Raw genomic sequence first — 21,142 nt, forward strand, 5'->3', positions numbered from 1 at the left:
GGACCAATGTTAATTCAGTTCAGTTTCAGGTCTCTTCCGTGGCCGGGACTCACTTGCCGGAATGAGAAGGACCAATGTTAATTCAGTTCAGTTTCAGGTCTCTTCCGTGGCCGGGACTCACCTGCCGGAATGAGAAGGACCAATGTTAATTCAGTTCAGTTTCAGGTCTCTTCCCTGGCCGGGACTCACTTGCCGGAATGAGAAGGACCAATGTTAATTCAGTTCAGTTTTAGGTTTCTTCCGTGGCCGGAACTCACCTGCCGGAATGAGAAGGACCAATATTAATTCAGTTCAGTTTTAGGTTTCTTCCGTGGCCGGGACTCACCTGCCGGAATGAGAAGGACCAATGTTAATTCAGTTCAGTTTCAGGTCTCTTCCCTGGCCGGGACTCACTTGCCGGAATGAGAAGGACCAATGTTAATTCAGTTCAGTTTTAGGTTTCTTCCGTGGCCGGAACTCACCTGCCGGAATGAGAAGGACCAATATTAATTCAGTTCAGTTTCAGGTCTCTTCCGTGGCCGGGACTCACCTCCTGGAATGAGAAGGACCAATGTTAATTCAGTTCAGTTTCAGGTCTCTTCCGTGGCCGGGACTCACTTGCCGGAATGAGAAGGACCAATGTTAATTCAGTTCAGTTTCAGGTCTCTTCCCTGGCCGGGACTCACTTGCCGGAATGAGAAGGACCAATGTTAATTCAGTGCAGTTTTAGGTTTCTTCCGTGGCCGGAACTCACCTGCCGGAATGAGAAGGACCAATATTAATTCAGTTCAGTTTTAGGTTTCTTCCGTGGCCGGGACTCACCTGCCGGAATGAGAAGGACCAATGTTAATTCAGTTCAGTTTCAGGTCTCTTCCCTGGCCGGGACTCACTTGCCGGAATGAGAAGGACCAATGTTAATTCAGTTCAGTTTTAGGTTTCTTCCGTGGCCGGAACTCACCTGCCGGAATGAGAAGGACCAATATTAATTCAGTTCAGTTTTAGGTTTCTTCCGTGGCCGGAACTCACCTGCCGGAATGAGAAGGACTAATATTAATTCAGTTCAGTTTTAGGTTTCTTCCGTGGCCGGGACTCACCTGGCGGAATGAGAAGGACCAATGTTAATTCAGTTCAGTTTCAGGTCTCTTCCCTGGCCGGGACTCACTTGCCGGAATGAGAAGGACCAATGTTAATTCAGTGCAGTTTTAGGTTTCTTCCGTGGCCGGAACTCACCTGCCGGAATGAGAAGGACCAATATTAATTCAGTTCAGTTTTAGGTTTCTTCCGTGGCCGGGACTCACCTGCCGGAATGAGAAGGACCAATGTTAATTCAGTTCAGTTTCAGGTCTCTTCCCTGGCCGGGACTCACTTGCCGGAATGAGAAGGACCAATGTTAATTCAGTTCAGTTTTAGGTTTCTTCCGTGGCCGGAACTCACCTGCCGGAATGAGAAGGACCAATATTAATTCAGTTCAGTTTCAGGTCTCTTCCGTGGCCGGGACTCACCTCCTGGAATGAGAAGGACCAATGTTAATTCAGTTCAGTTTCAGGTCTCTTCCGTGGCCGGGACTCACTTGCCGGAATGAGAAGGACCAATGTTAATTCAGTTTAGTTTCAGGTCTCTTCCGTGGCCGGGACTCACTTGCCGGAATGAGAAGGACCAATGTTAATTCAGTTCAGTTTCAGGTCTCTTCCCTGGCCGGGACTCACTTGCCGGAATGAGAAGGACCAATGTTAATTCAGTTCAGTTTTAGGTTTCTTCCGTGGCCGGGACTCACCTGCCGGAATGAGAAGGACCAATGTTAATTCAGTTCAGTTTCAGGTCTCTTCCGTGGCCGGGACTCACCTCCTGGAATGAGAAGGACCAATGTTAATTCAGTTCAGTTTCAGATCTCTTCCGTGGCCGGAACTCACCTGCCGGAATGAGAAGGACCAATGTTAATTTAGTTCTGTTTCAGGTCTCTTCCGTGGCCGAGACTCACCTGCCGGAATGAGAAGGACCAATGTTAATTCAGTTCAGTTTCAGGTCTCTTTCGTGGCCGGGACTCACCTCCTGGAATGAGAAGGACCAATGTTAATTCAGTTCAGTTTCAGATCTCTTCCGTGGCCGGAACTCACCTGCCGGAATGAGAAGGACCAATGTTAATTCAGTTCAGTTTCAGGTCTCTTCCGTGGCCGGGACTCACCTCCTGGAATGAGAAGGACCAATGTTAATTCAGTTCAGTTTCAGATCTCTTCCGTGGCCGGAACTCACCTGCCGGAATGAGAAGGACCAATGTTAATTCAGTTCAGTTTCAGATCACTTCCGTCGCCGGAACTCACCTGCTAGAATGAGAAGGACCAATATTAATTCAGTTCAGTTTCAGGTCTCTTCCGTGGCCGGGACTCACCTGCCGGAATGAGAAGGACCAATGTTAATTCAGTTCAGTTTCAGGTCTCTTCCGTGGCCGAGACTCACCTGCCGGAATGAGAAGGACCAATGTTAATTTAGTTCTGTTTCAGGTCTCTTCCGTGGCCGGGACTCACCTGCCGGAATGAGAAGGACCAATGTTAATTTAGTGTTCGGAAATGTTCTAGTAATTTCACATTATATTAGGCTTTATAACAGCTCATTTACAATCACAACTACATATGAGATTGGTTTGTTTTCATCAGGAAATGCCAGTATCAATTATGATTCAGACGATTAATCAACTTCGATCGACGCCAAGATTATTTTTTAGAATTTTTTTAGCCGGATATTATTCACGTACGGGCGTCAAAATGTTACGTGACGTTGACGTTGTTAGTATCCACAAGAATTGCTTACAATTAATGTTGTTGTTTTGTAACAGTTCCTAGTTGGGTGATGCCACGTGTGAACCGCTCTTACCCGCATGAGCATGGCTGCTAGACGGCTGACTAAACGCTGCCAGTGGGCAAAATATAGCTGCCAGCCATTCTGGTAACCGACTGCCTCACCGCTGCCAGATATACACCTCAAACGATACAACCATATCCAACAGGATTTTTCCACATCGAAATTTTTGACATTTTCAGCGAAGGTGAACAGATGGAAGCGCTCGGCTAACTAAGATACAGGCGACTATGTTTTGCCAAATTGCATTTGACAATTGTCACTGAATCAATTTTGGTAGCCGTCTGGCGGCCAGGCCGAGCGGTTATCTATTGTTTTGTTTGCATCACGAACAGAGCTGCCAACTACTTTTTTTTCAAAAATCTGTATTTGGCGGAAAAATTAATCCGTACAATATCTATCTTAAATAATCTATTTAGTGAGACTGGTTTTGCGAGTAAAGAAAAAAGGTCACTCCACCATCACTCCACCTGGAACCATCGGTACACAAAAACTAAAAATGGGTATTTATCTGTATAAAAATTGAATTATGGGTATTTCAAGAGAGCATATCTGTATTCCTGTTTTGAGCACAAAAATTGGTATAAATACCGATAAATCACGAAATATATTGTGCTGATCACGGAATATATTGGCCACCAACTTTGAACCGGGGTCGTCGTTCTCTTTTCACCGGAAGAAGAAACCTCAATGAACATCTTTAAAATGCAAAGAAAACAACACGCTCATGGTTTTCTTTTCAAGGTTGAAAATTTATATATTTTGATACTTATGTTGACAACCCAAGTAACAATTTTAATATTATTAAATACTTGTAGCTATCTTCAATGCTACATAATAAATCTTGCTATAAAACTTTAAACTCCACGAAAGCCTACTGAAAACTTCTATAAGAGCATGTTCCTGCAAAGTGGACCATTCTTCATTAGGTTTATAAATCAAAATAAAGAATCAGCATAAACCTGCTTTAAAACTCCAAATTCAAGAAAATTTTGAAACCAGCTTTACGATCAACATATAATTTCTTGGGATGGAATGAATTCCGCTATGAATAAACTGTCGTTTTGATGATAGTTTTCTTGACTATGTGTGTCATGTCCACTTTGAATGCAATCAGTAAGAATATATTATATTTTAATTACGAGTTTGAGACCTTTTCCGAACGTAAAAACTTCATGCGCTTTTTTTTCATCGTGAATGTAAGGATAAAAATAAGAATTATAACTAATCGCTTTGAAATAAATGCGGTTTTTGTGAAAGTCTCCATGATTTATGAAAATTATTTTTTGTGATTCATCATCATTTTTGTATGAAACTATTCTGTGGCGATAAAACTTGTGCATACGATCTGAAAATGAATCATGAAAGTCCAACATATTTCCTCGTTTTTGCATTTCGAAGTTTATTTGATGTCAATAAGTGCTACGGTATAGAACATCATAATGGCGGCCATGAAATTTCTTTTAATGCAAATTACACTTAACCTAAGAAGCAATAAATCAAATAGCCTACAACTAATTTGTCATAAATGTACTTTAGAACCCTCAAATTTACTCTGAGTGAAATTGTCATAGAATGAACACGCACACACACAAAACTAGATTTATGAAAGAATTTAACTGACAATAATGTTTTAAAGAAAATGTTTGAAAGCAATATTGAGAGTGTTTGCATGGTTTTATTCTAGTGCAAATTGTATTATTTTTATTTTATTTTTAGTGTAGGTAAAGGGTTTTATAGAAGCTTTGAAAACTATGATATTACTGGTTAAAAGAGACACTTATTATAGTTGTCATAAAACAGGTAGTGATTGAAAAATCAATTACAAAACTTCTATAAATTATAATCAAAACCATAAGGCATTCGAATTGTTACTTGGGAATATAGCTGATGCTAATAACCAGAGACACAGATAACTTTTTTGGCATTAAAAATGTTTTTCTCTGCACTATACGAGGCTGGATGTCAATTTTAAAAATGTAAACTAACCACGTAACCTTTTTCTGTCATAATAATACATTTCTGCTTTAGTTTACCCATGGCTGTCAGCGAGCAAAGCAAAGCAAAGTCCTGGCATTACATTCCTCTTGTGGAATTTGGCCTTTCTGTTTGAACAGACTTCGCAGCCGATTCTTGGAGTACAGAATCATTGCCTGGCTAGTACTATGGATCCTACTGACACTAAGAATCCTTCCAGGTCGGGGTTCGAACATACGAGCAAAAACATCATATTAACAAGATATCCAGCTCTCACATTTCCTGAACAAATAATTGGTAACATCCTTTTTTGCGAACATGGTGCATCGAATCTTGTACATAGAAGCAGGGGAGAGAAATGTCAAATTCGTGCGCGCCAAAATAGCAGCACTGAGCATCCATACAATTGACATAATATGTTGAATGTGATGCCGTGCGATGGCGTTGTTGAACTGAAGATTGATTTCGCTCCAAGCTGACAGGGTCTGCACACGGAAAGACCGAAATCAGCATTTTGGCGAAAAAATTAGTTGATTTTCTGATTTCAGTTAGTTATTTTTTGAGACAACTAAAAAATCCTACTTTTGCTAATTTAGATTTCTTAATTCTCATTCCCTTAATAATAGTAAAATATTTGTTGAAATGTCTATTTCTTTAGTTGAATTCACCAATTAAACGTGCTGTCATTTCTTAGCTAAGGCACACTTCATATCCATTCAACTAATTTTTTAGTTAAATTAGAGAAATAAAGCGTTGTTTTCAACCAACATAAATGGTTGAATTGGTTTCTGCAATTCGCAACCTTATGGCGCTCTGTCACCGAAAAAACGTTAACACCGTAATGACTACTAGCCACTAGATGGCACACTACTATCGAAAAAAATTTCAGTCGCGGTTGTCTTTTCTTTATTGGCAGGTATAAATACGATGTTGTATTGGAGAAAAAGACATAAACGAAACATCAACTTTTTTTTGAAAAATTTTCTTTTAAGTCGCTGTTTTCTTCATTCAACTCGCGAAATCGACTCTCACTGAAAACTTTAAGCACTCGGAAAACATAAACCGAATACATATATAATTAGAGTGCAACATTTGAGACTCATTTCACTGTTCCGCGTAAAAACATTATTACGCACAATCGTCTAAAATGCGCACAAATTCTGAATAAATCCACTTTCCACTAAGAGTTTACGTCATTTTTACATATCGGTTTAGAAATTTATATATGGATATATCGTAACACATTCGAAAAACATGTAAACAATTTGCAAGCAGTTCCAACAAGACTGTTCTTTTTAGCTTTTTAATGGATTGTTTTGCTTTGACACTTCTCATGAGTTTTTGACTAATAAACTTGTTAAAAAACCAATTTCATTTTTGTTTTTTTTTGTGCTGTCAGTAATGGCGGTGATAGATAAATAGAAACAATTTTCTGATTTTAATAACGAAATTAGTTGTCAATGAGAATTTCGTGTTGGATTGAAATATTGCTGGTTTGTGTCCAGAAGTAAATTCTCAATTTTAACTAATTTTATAGTTATTTTGGAAATTTTGTTGTTAAAATCAACTAATTCAAAAACAGTAATACGAATTAGGCGCAGAGCTAATTTCGGTCGTTCCGTGCAGCGAGGAAGGTGTTTGAGTAGTGAGTAGATAACGAAACTGAAAGCTACATCCATTCGCTCGCTGGATAGTCACTTTTGTATGTGTGCGGTGTGTTGCAGGCCAATTTAGAGCTATCGGTGGTAGATTTTTCGCACCTAATTTGAAGCACTTATATCTCGGTAACATAACGCACGTAACGCCTACAACTCACAAAAAACTAACGCTCGTAACGCCAAAAACTTATACAGAGCACATGTCACATTTCGTAACGGCTGGAACTTATAAAAAGTAACGCTTCGTAACACTTGTAACTTACAAAAGGTGATGCTTCGTAACGCCTATGACTTACTTAAAAATATCGCATGTAACGTTTCGTAACGCCTATAGCTTACAAACAAGTAACGCTTCGTAACGCTCTGTAACGCCTTTAACTTACAAACAAGTAACGCTTCGTAACGCTCCGTAACGTCTATAACTTACCAAAAGTAACGCATGTAAGCTTTAATTTTCAAAGAAGTAACGCTTCGTAACGCCTTTAATTATAACACAAAAGTAGCGCCTATGGTACACAAAAAAGTAACGCTTCTAACGCTTCGTACCACCGATAACTTATAAAAAAGTAACGCATGTTACGCTTCGTAACGCTTATAATATACAAAAAGTAACGCGTGTAACGTTTATAACTTACTTAAAAGTAATGCATGTAACACTTCGTAACGCCTATAATTATAACACAAAAGTGGCGCCTATGGTTCACAAAAAAGTAACGCATGTTACGCTTCATAACGCTTATAATATATAACAAGTAACGCGTGTAACGTTTATAGCTTACTTAAAAGTAATGCATGTAACACTTCGTAACACTTATAACTAATAAGAAAGTAACGCATGTAACGCTTCGTAACGCCTATAACTTCCTCAAAAGTAACGCATCATAATTCGTTTACCGCAAGAATCTAACCATTATAACGGTATTTAACATTCATGATATAAAAAAAACATATGATTTGTAACACTTAATTTAAGAAAATTATCGTATGCAATGCTTTCTATCTTCTTTAACGTAACGCTTTTCATTTCACGATAATATCGAGTGAAACGTTTCGTCAAATGGAACATTTTTCTATATTGGGGACGGTTATAGCGTGATACCTTTCACACAACCCGCCTGGGTTCGATTCCCAACCGCGCCCATAGGGTCAGAAATCTTTTCTAGCCCGAAAAGGCGAATGATCTTAGGGTTACAACCTCTATAATCGGAGCAAAAAAAAAAACATAGTACCTTTACTCAGGCGTTATTTCAGATAGGCCTCAGAAAACTTCGTGAGGTATCCTACATTAGCGAAATGAATTTTTAGGCTGTGAACCATTTCGCGGTTAATTTTAACTTTCAGTTAAAATCTGACACTTGGTGGTTATTTTGTGTCGAGTAGTTAAATTTAACTAGAACTGCGGCCCATTTCAAAGCTTGACGGATGGAAAGTTATTTGGGTTTATTTTGCACTGGAAATAATTTTGAGTAAAGAATTGATATTAGAATTTTCTAGCAAGATTTTTTTCAGTGTCGGAAAATAACGGGGTTATTTTTGCCAACATCAAATTAACCGCTCGAGTGTCAGATTATAACCAAAAGTTGAAATTAATCGCGAAATGGTTCACAGCCTAAGAGGTCAGTTTCGAAATTCTGGTTCGGAGTTCAGATCTAATTTTGTTACAGGATCTAAATCTAGAATTGCTGAAGTTATTGAATTCATGAATCAGGATTCTGAATACGAATTCTGACCCTAAATTGAGGCATTAAATTCAATTCTAAAATCTAATCTAATCTAGTTTCAGAGTCTAGAATTAGGATTCAGTTCCAGAATCTTAGTTTTAATCTTTGAACCTGTAAACACAGAAACTGAATTCTAAAATTTCATTCTAAATCCGAAATTAAATTTAGAACTCAGGTTCTGAATTTAGCCCGGAAATCTAAATTTTGAATTCTGTCCCAGAATACAACCTCGCCTCTAAAGCACTAACGTTTATCACTTTTGCTAGTCGAATATTGACACCAATTGAATATGATCAACAATTTATGATAGAGTTTTCAACACTGTGAAAAAAAAGGCCTTGGTATTACATTCCTGTAGCGGAATTTGACCTTCTGTTTCAACAGACTTCGCAGCCGATTCAGAGTGTACAGAACATGGCTGGTGCTACGATTCTACTGACACTACGAATCCTTTCAGGTCGGGGCTCGAACATACGACAACTGGTTTGTAAGACCAGCGCTCTATGCATCGAACCGCCAATCCGGGACAACACTGTGAGATAACCATAAATAACTCAAAAATTTAGTTTTCTCATGCTTTTGGCAACAACGAGAAAACCCATCACGCTTGCTAGCTTTTTTCGCACTCGGACGACGGGTTTGGGGTAGACTTAGGCCGTGGACCATCTCGTGAATTATTTTAACTTCTAGTTAAAATTTGACACAGCTATCTGATCGCCAATTCACTACACAATTTTCACGGCAAAACAGAAATTAAAAGAATATTCAAGTTGGATAGATTTAAAACTAATTGCGTATATTTCACGCAGTGCACCATTTGTACATTATTTTAAAGTTTAGTTGATTGTTCTAGGTAAACAAATCCGTGTTGTAAATATTGTTCGTCTTTTTTTCAGTCACGTCAGTGGAGTGATGACGAAGGAAAAGAAATTATCAAAAATTGATCTGAGAATATACGATAATTTCCAAATAGGAATTGAAACCAAAGTCGAACCATGCATCGATGTTATTTTTTTCATTTGCTGTCAATCCTAGTTTCGCTCTTCTTTGAAAATCAGTCGAAAGTCATATGTGAGAGTGGTTTGAAACGTATTTGCTGGACTTCTTACTGGGAAACATTTGCTGCTCGATTGAAAGTTTTCAGTTGGAAACTGCTCGAAAAGTCGCTCACGCGGTAATTTTTTCTTTCTGCAGAGAGGCGCAAAATTCAGCCGAGAGAGCGGGCCATACTTTTCGAACAACAACAGAGAGCTTGATGGCATAAATTCTCCACCTTCTCGCTCGTGTGGAGAAACTACTCTCGTGTGCTCATTATCCAGTGACACATAAACAAACCAACGTCAGTTTTGACAGTTATGTTGCGCTGGCAAACGTCCACGTCCTGTTTCGGTCAGCGTTTGGAATTTTTGCTGCCCTAGTTCGAAACATATTTCCCATTAATTCCGTGATTGAAGCTGTTCTCTGAAACGATCATGACAATTTAGGTTAGATCCGTTCCGTCGGTTCCGTTAGTGTTGTGGTGTGCGAAGTAGTGAAACGAAACAATTCACGGAAAACGTTTTTCAAGAACACTGAAAATGGCTGCAAGCCACTTGGTCACTTTTGTGCTGATTGCGGCAGGAATTCTCCGTTGTTCTTCGGCACATGGCTGGGGAGCGGACGATATGGAAGTGTTTGATCTGGTCGAAGAGGTCAACGAGAACTTTTACACCATGATGCAGATCAATCAGGTGCGGTTTGAATTTTGGTTGTCGTGAAAATACTTTTCCTAACAAAATGTTTGTTTTAGAATGCAACTAATCAAGAGATAAAACGTGCATTCCGAACACTTTCGGTGGTGCTTCATCCGGACAAGAACGACGCCGAAGATGCCAATATTAAGTTTCGAAATTTGGTGTCCGTTTACGAGGTTTTGAAGGATCCGGGCAAAAGGGAAAAGTACGATCGAGTACTGAAGGATGGACTACCGAACTGGAAGTCGGCACTGTATTACTATCGGCGCGTGCGGAAGGTTGGACTGGCGGAAGGTGCCGCTATCCTGCTGATCGTGGCAACCGTAATGCAGTATTTCATTGCATGGGCAGCTTATGCGGAAAAGAAGTACACTGCTGTAAGTCGGGGGATGCAATGAAAGTTAATTTTCATGGTAAAAAAAAAACAAATTTTCTTAATTTTAGGAACAAATTTTGGGAAGCAAGTTGAAGAAATGGCAAAAACGGAACAAAACGAATGTCGATATCGACATGATATTGAAACAAATTCCGACACCGAGCATATGGAATCTGCTTCCGTTCCAGATTCCGTTGGGTATTTGGCGAACGGTAATCGGAATGCCCGGAGCGGTAAAATCGGCCATGCATTTCTATGCTGAACAGAAACGGCTGGAGGAAGAGCGCAAGTTGAAGTAGGTGTTTGAGGATTTAATTATTTCAATAGCTCTAATTTCACCGAGATTTGTTTCACAGAGAAAAGGAAGAGGAGGAACTCCAGCGAAAACTGGAAGAGGAACGTGCTCGCGAGAAGGAAAATAATAAACTCCGTCGACGGAATAGGAAATTCGTTGCACCGGAACGAACGGACGAAGAACTGGCCGGATACAGTCAGAGCATAATCAGTCAGAAAGAAAAACAACAGAAAGCGGAAAACGATGCGAAAAATCGAGCGGCAGCTGCCGTCAAACCCGCGGCCAGTGGTGGCCTGTGGACCGAGGATGATCTTGCCGAGTTGGTACGTCTGGTGAAAAAGTATCCCGGCGGAACGACCGACCGGTGGGAGATCATAGCGGAGATGATGGGTCGGTCGGTCACGGAGGTAACCTACATGGCAGCTAAAATGAAGGAAAGTGGATATAAGGTAGCCGGACAGACCGAGAGTGTGGCGGAGGCAATTGTTCAGGAGGCTGGCAAACAGAAGGTAAAAACGAAAAAGACTGAACCGGACCTGGATGAAGCTGAGATAACGACCAACTGGAGCCAGACCCAGCAGGCGGCTTTGGAGACTGCCATCCAGAAGTATCCGAAAAGTGCTTCGGTCGATCGTTGGCAGAAGATTGCTAACAGTGTGCCCGGCAAAACGAAGGAGGAGTGTATGGCACGATACAAGTATCTGGTGGAATTGGTCAAAAAGCAGAAGGAAAAGGAAAAGGAACCGGTAGACGCTCAGGTAGAGGAATGTTCGGTGGACGAACGTAGTAATGAAACTGCTGACCTCAAACCTAAGGTAAACAAAAACCGAACAGAGTGTGAACAGGACATCCTAGTAGGCAACGATGAAGATGCTAGCACAACTGACAATTGCAAGGCGGCAACAGGCGGAAAGGCTAAAAATAAGCGTCGGGAGCGAAAAAAAGCCATTGAATATTACAGTTACGAGGATTCCGATGGCGAGAGTGGTACGGAGGAAATGTAGTTGAACCCGTGAACTGTTGCTGTTGCTATCGCGTTTAAGTTATAATTGGTATCGCATATGGGTGATTTCGAATTAAATAATGCACAAATAATTTTGGCTGTGTTTTTTTTTGTTTTCTTCAAGCCCGAAAATTTGACTTGCATAAAAAATTGCATACAACCAGGGTTGTTACGGTCGCGCGGATTTGGCGCGGTTTCTGCTAAGATTTTAATGCTATGGCGCGGATTTCGCGCGAATTTCAAAAAACTTCATTCCGCAAAATTCTTTGCAAATTTTTGAAGTTTGTGTGTTTTATGAAACTCTAAAAAAATTAAAGATGGGCGAACGTTTCAGCAAATTGGTCAAGATGGCCAAGATGGGTGAAAACCTTGATAAAACTAAAATTTACTAGAAGTCGGTTCTAGCCAATGTTTTCTTCAGTGGACAAAATTTTGATTTTATGCTTTTCGATCTCGAGTGATACAAGTTGCTATTTCAACATTTTGCACTCAAGGATATTGATGTCAGATGGAAGATATCGTCTCAGTGATAATACATTCAATAATGCAAAGAACGTAATAAATGGAATGCGATTTCAATAATATGGTAACAAATTTTGTGTATGATAAAAATCGCATTCCTAAAGCAAAATTTACACGACATGCCTACGAAGCGAAGTCTGACAATAAAAGAAACGAAGAAGTTCTGGGATTCCATCCGTGGTAATAAGCTAATAGTTTGTTAGTTTCACTATCCAACATTTTCAATTGGTCTTTGCGTCCTAAATTTTTCCTGAAATATGGAAAAAAAACTTATGTGAACAAGGGTATAGTATCCAACTACCTTGGAATTGTTGCTTTGTGCGCTGTATCGAAGCTGTTTGAAATTATAGTTCTGGATATTATAACACATAGTTGCTCTGACTACATATCAGAGACTCAGTTTGGATGCATGCCAAAGCCTTCAACTTCCCCAAATTTAGTAACCTACACTTCCTTCATCATACGTTCTTTACAAACACGACTACAAGTAGATTCTATATACACCGATTTCGCTGTTTCGTTCGACAAAATCAATCATCACAAACGATCTCCAAGTTAAGTAGACTGGGATTAAACGGATTATTTTTGAATTGGCTTTGATCATATCTAACTGGCCATGGAATGATATTGAAAATAGGAGCCTGTACAACCTCGCCATTTGCTGTTACCTCTGGAGTTCCTCAAGGAAGTCACCTTGGACAGTTATTAATTTTATTGTATTCCAACGATCTAAATTTTTCGATCAAGTGTATGAAACTATCGTTTACCGATGACTTTCATATTTCATATTTCAAGTCTGTATTCAAGTTCGACTATAATATTTCACGCGCTTCGTTTGTTAAGGACCTGGGTGTTCTTCTGGAATTAAAGTTAAATTTTAAAGAGCACACAGAGCTTACTATACTCTAAGCCTCTAAGCTATTAGGATTAATTATTCGCGTTACTAAAAAAAATCTCTGATGTACATTGCTTGTAAGCTCCGTATTGCGCTTTAGTTCACTCAACTGGAATATGCTGCGGTTATCTGGTCACCTTATTACCAAAACGATATCCAACGCATTGAAGCGATTCAACGCAAATTTGTCCGATTAGCTCTCCGTCGTCTTCTATGGAGATATCCTTTAAACTTACCGAGTTACCATGACCGCTGCAAACTGATTGGTCTCGATTTATTATTTGTCCATCGAGATGTTTGTAAGGCTAGTTTTGTGCCAGACCTACTTCCGTCGCAGATCGATTGCTCCGGGTAATTGCAATTGTTACAATTTGTCATTCGATGCCGTAATCTTCGATCCTATTTTTTTCTTCGGATTCCCTATGTTGGAACTAATTATGGATATGACGAGCACATTGTTAGCATGTGCCGCATATTTAAAAAATGTTTCAATTCTTTCGACTTTCATTTATCACGTAATGTTATCAAGAAATCGTTTCTTATGTTACTGTCTCATTAGATTTAGTTACTATAGAAGCACTAGATTTAAGGAACTGTATCATTTGGATGATTTTAATCTATTAATGCAAAAGATGAGGAGGTTTTATGCCTGCTGGAGAACAAGTTTGACAGATACTAATTCCAGTGGGCTTTTCCCTGATCCAAATAAAAGAGCAAAAGATGAGGAGGCAAAGAAAGACATTCAGAGTGAAATCTGACAACAGGAGAAGGCTCTATTATAATTGAAACTGAAAGTAAAAAGTCAAGTTAAGAGTTAATCAGATCATCCTGATGTGGTCTACCTTAAAATTCTTCTTACCAAGAAGGAAATGCTGGCCGAGCAAGATGTTGAAGCAGAAAAAATGTTTTCGCTGAAATCTGTTTAATTTCTTTCAATATCACAATTGTAAGCATTTTTATTTTTTTATTATTAACTAAGCATCGAAAAAGCTGTAGAATAAAAATGCAATCATTTTCATGGGATTTCTTGAAGTGACGTGTTGTATGCGAACTTATTTATCGCGTTTTAGTTTTTGACTTCGCGCGGATTCGCGTTTTGATTTTGAAATTTTTCGTAACAACCCTGCACAAGTCTGCTGATTATGTTTTAGTCTTTGAAAATTTCTAAATTCACAGAAGTCTATTTAAGACCATAGTTTTTTAATTCACATTTCTTTCGTTTCTTCTTTTTCGTTTATATAAATTTTTGCTTGTGAACTGTGACATTTTATTTTGCCCGTCGAATCGATCCCTTCATAACAGTTCGGCTGAAAATTTCGTATCGTTTAATAGAAACAGACATTTTTTGCCAAAATTCGTTTTTATTATTCAACATAATTGCCATCAGAGGCGATACAGCGATTATAGCGATCTTCCAACTTTTCGATACCATTTTTGTAGTACGATTTGTCCTTTGCCTCAAAATAGGCCTCAGTTTCAGCGATTACCTCTTCATTGCTTCTAAGTTTTTTACCAGCGAGCATTCTCTTGAGGTCTGAGAACAGGAAAAAGTCACTGGGGGCCAAATCTGGAGAATACGGTGGATGAGGGAGCAATTCGAAGCCCAATTCGTTCAATTTCAACATGGTTTTCATCGACTTGTGACATTGTGATTGTGAGCTCACGCGGCAGCCATTTTGCACAAAGCTTTCTCATATCCAAATATTCGTGAATAATATGTCCAACACGTTCCTTTGATATCTTTAGGGTGTCAGCTATCTCGATCAACTTCACTTTACGGTCATTGAAAATCATTTTGTGGATTTTTTTCACGTTTTCATCGGTAACAGCCTCTTTTGGACGTCCACTGCGTTCATCGTCTTCGGTGCTCATAGGACCAGTACGAAATTTTGCAAACCACTTACGAATTGTTGCTTCGCCCGGTGCAGAGTCTGGATAACACTCATCAAGCCATTTTTTGGTATCGGCGGCACTTTTTTTCATCAAAAAGTAGTGTTTCATCAACACACGAAATTCCTTTTTTTCCATTTTTTTCACAATAACAAAAGTAGCTTCACTCAAATTGCTATATCTCACAAACTAATAATCAGACAGCTGTCAATTTTATACACGTATCTTTTGAAGGTTGGTACTAACTGAAAATGGTATGGATTTAATTCTAGTGGCGCCCTCTCATAGAAACGATACGAACTTTTCAGCCGATCTGTTAGATGGAGTTGAGCCTTTTTTGCTCACTATACCTACGATTAGGGATGATCGAATCTTTTTTTGCCCCAGGCGCATATTTTCTTAGGTACCCCACTGGATTTAAAATTCACGAGAATCGTGCAATGCAATCATAAAACCAGAAATGAGCAAGGTGGCACTTTAATTTGCAAAAAATTGCTTTAAAACCAATTACTAGTGAGCAGTTGCCGCCATTTCCCCTTAGCATCTTTAGCTATTAAACATCGTTTTTGCACCATACATTTTCTATGGAAGGAATAAAAAACAAAACAAAAAGAATGCCACAACTTGTAAATGAAGAAAATGAAGTGCATAGTGAACATTATATTGGCCCTTATTACCGGTATCACTACACGGTGAAAACCAAGTGAAGTGAATTTAGGTCCTTATCAAGGAAGTCGCTTCAAAGACAAATGTAATTATTTAGATGAACTTGATGTCATTATGAGCATCACGCCATCAACATTTAGTTGAAAAAATGAATTTTTTTCCACTACAGTGATCACTACACTATGCGTGATACTGGTAATAGGGAAAATCAAGTGAAGTGACATGTAAGTGAAATGAATATGAAAGTGGAAGTGAGAACGGTAATAAGGGCCATTGAATATTGATCACCTATCATATTGCCACTCAAATCGTTGATTAACGGGTGGCAACTAAAATTTTGGAATTTCTTCCTCAAGCTGTCAAAAAAAGAACAAACATACTTGGAGAAGATCTGATGTATTGAAATTAAAGATACATTGTTCATTGTTGAAAAAAAATTAGTGAACATTTGAAAACGGTCCGTAATCGGATGTTCGTTGCGGCCTTCATGTCAACTTTGCGAATGCATCTCTTGATTCTACCGATCAACTGTTAGCAATTCGTGGCTCTCCAGTTATTTTTGTACACCAAGGAGCTCAAAGCCCCGAAGAAATCTTCGATTGGGCGACACTGAGGCAGATTTGTCGGGATGTGGTTTTTGGGTGCAAATGGGATTGAATGGGTATTCAGGAACGATTGTGTTTTTTTTGCGTAATGCGATGACGCTTTATCCGGCCAAAACACGTATTGTCCATCAACATGATGTTTTTAAAAAAACGGGATCAAAACTTTCTACAAACATTCATTCTGGTACACATCTTGATTGATTGCCAAACCAGAGGGCTTGAACCATGGCTTAGAAATACCTTTCTCGGTGATGGCAATGTACAGCATCACTTTCTGTTCAAACTTATGTTTAAACTAATATTTTATGTTCGGATGTACAGTAGAACCAAATACAAATAATAATACCCCTAAGTCCCATACAAACGTACCGCCAATGTTTGGTTTAGCGAATTAACAAGTTAGCCTAGCGTATTCTTCCATTCAGCTTTGACAAAGGAGAGCAAACGAAAATGTTCTAAACTGGCAACTTGACTGTCTCAAGTTATGCTAACATGTTTTTATTGTAGGGATATACCCCTTTCAGTGGTTTTTCGAAATATGATATGAGGAAGCGTCATATAAACTTGATATTAGTCCATGGCAAAGCAAGCAATCAATAACTTTTATGAAGAAATTCTAAACTTTTATGAACCTAGTATTGGAGGTCTGTTTATAGAAATATACTCTGTTAAATCATTTGAAAGTAGTTTCGGGACTCATTGTGATTTCTATGAAGATTTCAAATCAGATTCAACAACCGTTTCGGAATCAATTTGGAAAAAATCGATCGACTTATCTCGCAAACATTTACGCATAAGCTACCAGCTTATAGCGATAGTGTGTCATTTATTTGAATCTGTGTTCATAAAAATCGGAGAAATGCAGGGATCTCTGAGAAATTATTGCGATGGGCATCAAATTTGTGACTCCACGATACTTTACATACCACATACAATTTGAATACTTAACTCGCCCGTCATTTTCCTTTTAGTACAAGGATAGATAGTCTCATATCATACGTTTGTTGAACATCTGTAAATATAAATAATCAAACTGAATACTTGCACTGAGCTCTGGTTCCCAGAATTGAATAAACAGCAAGGTTTTCAGGAAGCACATTCGACAATTCTATATAGACAATAGATATGGTATATTTGTACAATAGATAAGCCCAAACAAGTTTTTCCTCTCTAGTCATCTGACAGTTGAGCTCAAAATCCATTCACCTGCTCTGTAACACCTATAAAGCTTGTTACTTAGCGAATCAGCGATTGCCCCTAATCCCTGACCAGAGCCACGGGGACCGTCTGGGGTGGCTCCAAAGATCTCTTGTCACTGGCAAGCTCAAGCGTGAGATTCGGAGGCTCAAGGACACTATGACACCAATCAAACCCAAACATGGTCTACAGCAATCATTTCTTTATTACAACTCTACTCGCAATTTTGTTCGTGTGTGAGTGTGTATGTATACTGCTTTTCGGTCGGCCGGCGAATTCTGGGTGACAGTCAAGGGGAAGACGCTTAGAACAATGTACCAATCACACATTAACACAATGCGTTGGTACATTTATCAATGTTGGCACTTTTGTTTTCAGACAGTTGCACAGTTGCGGCACACAATGGGCTCAGTTTTGACAAGTAACTGTTTCTTGGGTCACAGAGTGGCATACTTATGTCGTTTTCGTTTTTAAATTGCACTACACTGGTGTAGCGAAAGCTGCACTGAAACCGTTCGTTTTTACCAATTGCACTACACCAGTGCTACACTTTTTCTTCCCCGATACCACTGGTGTAGCACTCATCAAAAGTTTGGTGTAGCTCCGTGCAATGGAATCGTTTATTGTAGTCAATGGTTACTGTTTATGTTTTCGTCATTTTTGTTCGTTTATTCATGCCTCAGTGTAGCACTGCACCGGTGTAGTGCAAATTAAAAACGAAAACGCCATTAGACTCACAGTATATCACGTGTTTTTTTAGAAGCATAATATAGTTTGTGTTAAGCGACTCTCCCCTTGGTGACAGTCGATAATCGCTGAACTGTCCGTCTGGAATGAACGAAGGTAGATCACTCGTAGCGATAACGGTGTCTGTTTCGACTTCCTTTGCCGAATTCGGGTGGAACGTCAGTAGCAGATCTGTAACATTCTGCTCGTTGCTTCGTGGGGTTGTCGTACAGCAGGTTGCGATTTTGGTCCCCTTAGACATGCGCGTGGTCCGGACTGTAAGTCACTTCGATGGTTTTAGTGTGTCACTAAGAGGTTTTGATTTGGCAGTAGGGAGAAGGTTTACGACTACGAACCTGATTCATATTTTTGATCGATTCCAGTACTTGTAATAAGTTTTATTTTTCCACGCTGACTTTCCTTTCTGTGGACCTTTTACGAAACTAGGTTATTTCATTTTAAATGAATGCTTTTTGGCCCTGGAGTTCCTGCAGCTTGAAAAAATAAATGGTAGAAATAAAATTTCTATGGTGAATCTATTTGCGGTCATCAGAGATGCCAGTTTCATAGAAAATTCAATAAAGTACATTATCACTTTGACAGTGTATCATGACAGTGTACCGCACGATGCAAAATGTGTCCTTGAGAATTTGTCGAAGTATTCCGTATTATAATTTGTATTTGGTAGAACTATCCGTTGAATATTATCGATCGTTTCCGGGAATCTGCGTCTTCGAAAGAGGAAAGTAACTTTCGTCGTCCAAAACAAAACTTTTTCCGGAAAAATTTTCAATCAACCAGCGGTATTGGGAATTCACCGTTGAAATCTGTGCGTCAGTATATCCCGAGGCTCGTGTCTTCTTTCGGTACTTTATTCCGAGTCTTTTCAATGTTTTGCAGATGTACCTACTGGTGAGAACAGTTGAACTTTTTTGCGGCATCCCTTTGCCTCAGCGAATCCTTGTTGTTGAAGGCACGAGAAAGAGAACGAAGTCCTTTTGCGTCCATAATTTTGGCTGGTTTTCCACTACCTTCCTTACGAGCAGTTATTGGGCATCTTAGGATATTGTAAACTGTCGAAGCCGCAACATTTTGGCCTTCAAAATGTTGTACCGTATACTATTTGCCGAGATTTCTGTGCAGTTCGTAGAACTGTACAATGCGCTCGTGAAATACTTCTTGTTTCGACGGCATTTTGAGCAAAACTGAGCAAGCATGAACAAAACAGAAAATACTAGCAGAAAGAGGAGAAAGAGAGCTAACACATACACACTCTTATACCTTTTTCGTTTTTGAACCTAGACGCGGGCTACTCTGACTCCGAGTAAAACGAACACGTGGTACGCGCCCTAAACAACAACTCATGAAAAAAAGAAAAAATAAACAAACTCGGCTGGATGCGTGGTGCGACCCGAGAAAATTTTCAGAGCGAAACTACGCGATTGGAGTCCGATCTAGAGCGACCTCAGGTTGCTAAAACAAACATATCAAACGTTGTTTGGGCGACTCTGGGTCAGCTTTCGGGCTGCTCTGATCAATAAACGAAAACGGTATTAGTTCTTTCTGAGCTCGTTTGTTGTTGAGCATACAGGCCTCGAAAAAAATTCAAAATTCTAGTTGCCACCCGTTAGTTGAACCGAAACAGTAAACGTCTAGTGGCTATATGCGCCGTCACTATGACAAAGTTTGTTTTCATATTAGTAACAATGCTGCATTACACTCCGCGACTCTCTGAATTTGAATGAAATATTGAATAAGTATGATACCTTTCAATTCGCGGATCAGGAATCTTTTGCGCAAAACTTGTAAACATGTTCATTTTTTCGGTATTGTAGTGTTACAGGGACTTTACTGTTGTAGTTAGAGTCACTCGGAGAGAAAATTCATCAAACTGGGACCCCGGCCACTGTAAGATCTTTCTGTTATTTGTTTTATGCCCCGTTTACACTTCTGGCTGCCAGCATGCTGGTGTCAGTGTACTGCCCTCTTAGGAAAAAAACGTTCAACGGTGGTCCTTCGTTGGTCTAATACTTTGGATCATTGGACCCAAGGATGGTTTTTATCGTATCAAAGAACGTTCACTGGCAACTCTTCAACGATTGAATCAGTGCCATCAAAGAGAGTTGGAAATCATCGCAACAACAAAAACCCGGCATGGCTTATTTAACATAGAATCGACACCAGTGCGAGAGCGAATTTCTCTCGATGACATTTCTGAGAATCAAAGGTTAGCACGCTGCTGTGGGGATCTTCTCTGAAGCAACAAACGGTCCCTTATTCTCGTTTCGCGATCCGATTCTATACAGGCAGTTGATAATTGCGATAGAATCATTTTACTATTGCCACTTATTCTAACTATGTGCATATAATCTTTGTATAAGTTGTGTCTATGAAAATGTCTGTAATGCTCCACACAAGGGTTTTGAAATATTGCAACATAGTATGAGAATCATCAAGTTGAATCATCGACTCGATTTTCTGCGATAATTGTCAACTTGCGATTCTCTCTTGGGAAATTCCACACAGCAACGATCATTATCAGACTGTAATTTTTTTTTAAGGGCCGTGAAATACTCAGAGTATGAAGTGGAGCGAAGGAATGTAGAAAAATTCTCTCGCGGTTCATGCATTGAGAGACTCGAGTTCTTGTAGCATCTTCTACCGGATTGAAAATGTTGTATACAATATAGATAGCAATATAGCAGCTTCTGTCAAATTTTCGGCAATCACCAACACTGATCGGACCACAGTTGATCGTTTTTTTCTAAGAGGGCAGTACACTGACACCAGCATGCTGGCAGCCAGCAGAAGTGTAAACGGGGCATTAACAACCATGCTAATTCGGTAAACTTCAAATGACTCTTAATATGAAATTTAAAACCTTGAATTCGTGTCGGTATTATAATTATTATAGATATAAGTTGAAATGAAGTGTGCTGTTAAATTGGTCAAACCGCATCTTCATCGTGTAGTAAACTGTGTTTGCGGTGACGGTTACGACGACATCGAGAATATTATTTGAGCGTACTCCAAGTATCATGACGCC

The 21,142-nt window shown here is 39.4% G+C and overlaps 1 protein-coding gene across 1 annotated transcript; it reads left to right on the forward strand.

Annotated features, from left to right (window-relative positions):
• Positions 1-9,526: 9,526 nt before the first annotated feature.
• LOC131425610 (uncharacterized protein F54F2.9) lies at positions 9,527-11,687 on the forward strand. The gene is made up of 4 exons (XM_058587635.1): positions 9,527-9,918; positions 9,978-10,298; positions 10,366-10,592; positions 10,654-11,687. Exons 1-4 carry the CDS (start codon positions 9,766-9,768, stop codon positions 11,594-11,596), a joined length of 1,644 nt encoding a protein of 547 aa, XP_058443618.1. The 5' UTR covers positions 9,527-9,765; the 3' UTR covers positions 11,597-11,687.
• Positions 11,688-21,142: the final 9,455 nt, after the last annotated feature.

The sequence above is a fragment of the Malaya genurostris genome, chromosome 1, assembly GCF_030247185.1.
Source record: "Malaya genurostris strain Urasoe2022 chromosome 1, Malgen_1.1, whole genome shotgun sequence".
Classification (NCBI taxonomy): domain Eukaryota; kingdom Metazoa; phylum Arthropoda; class Insecta; order Diptera; family Culicidae; genus Malaya; species Malaya genurostris.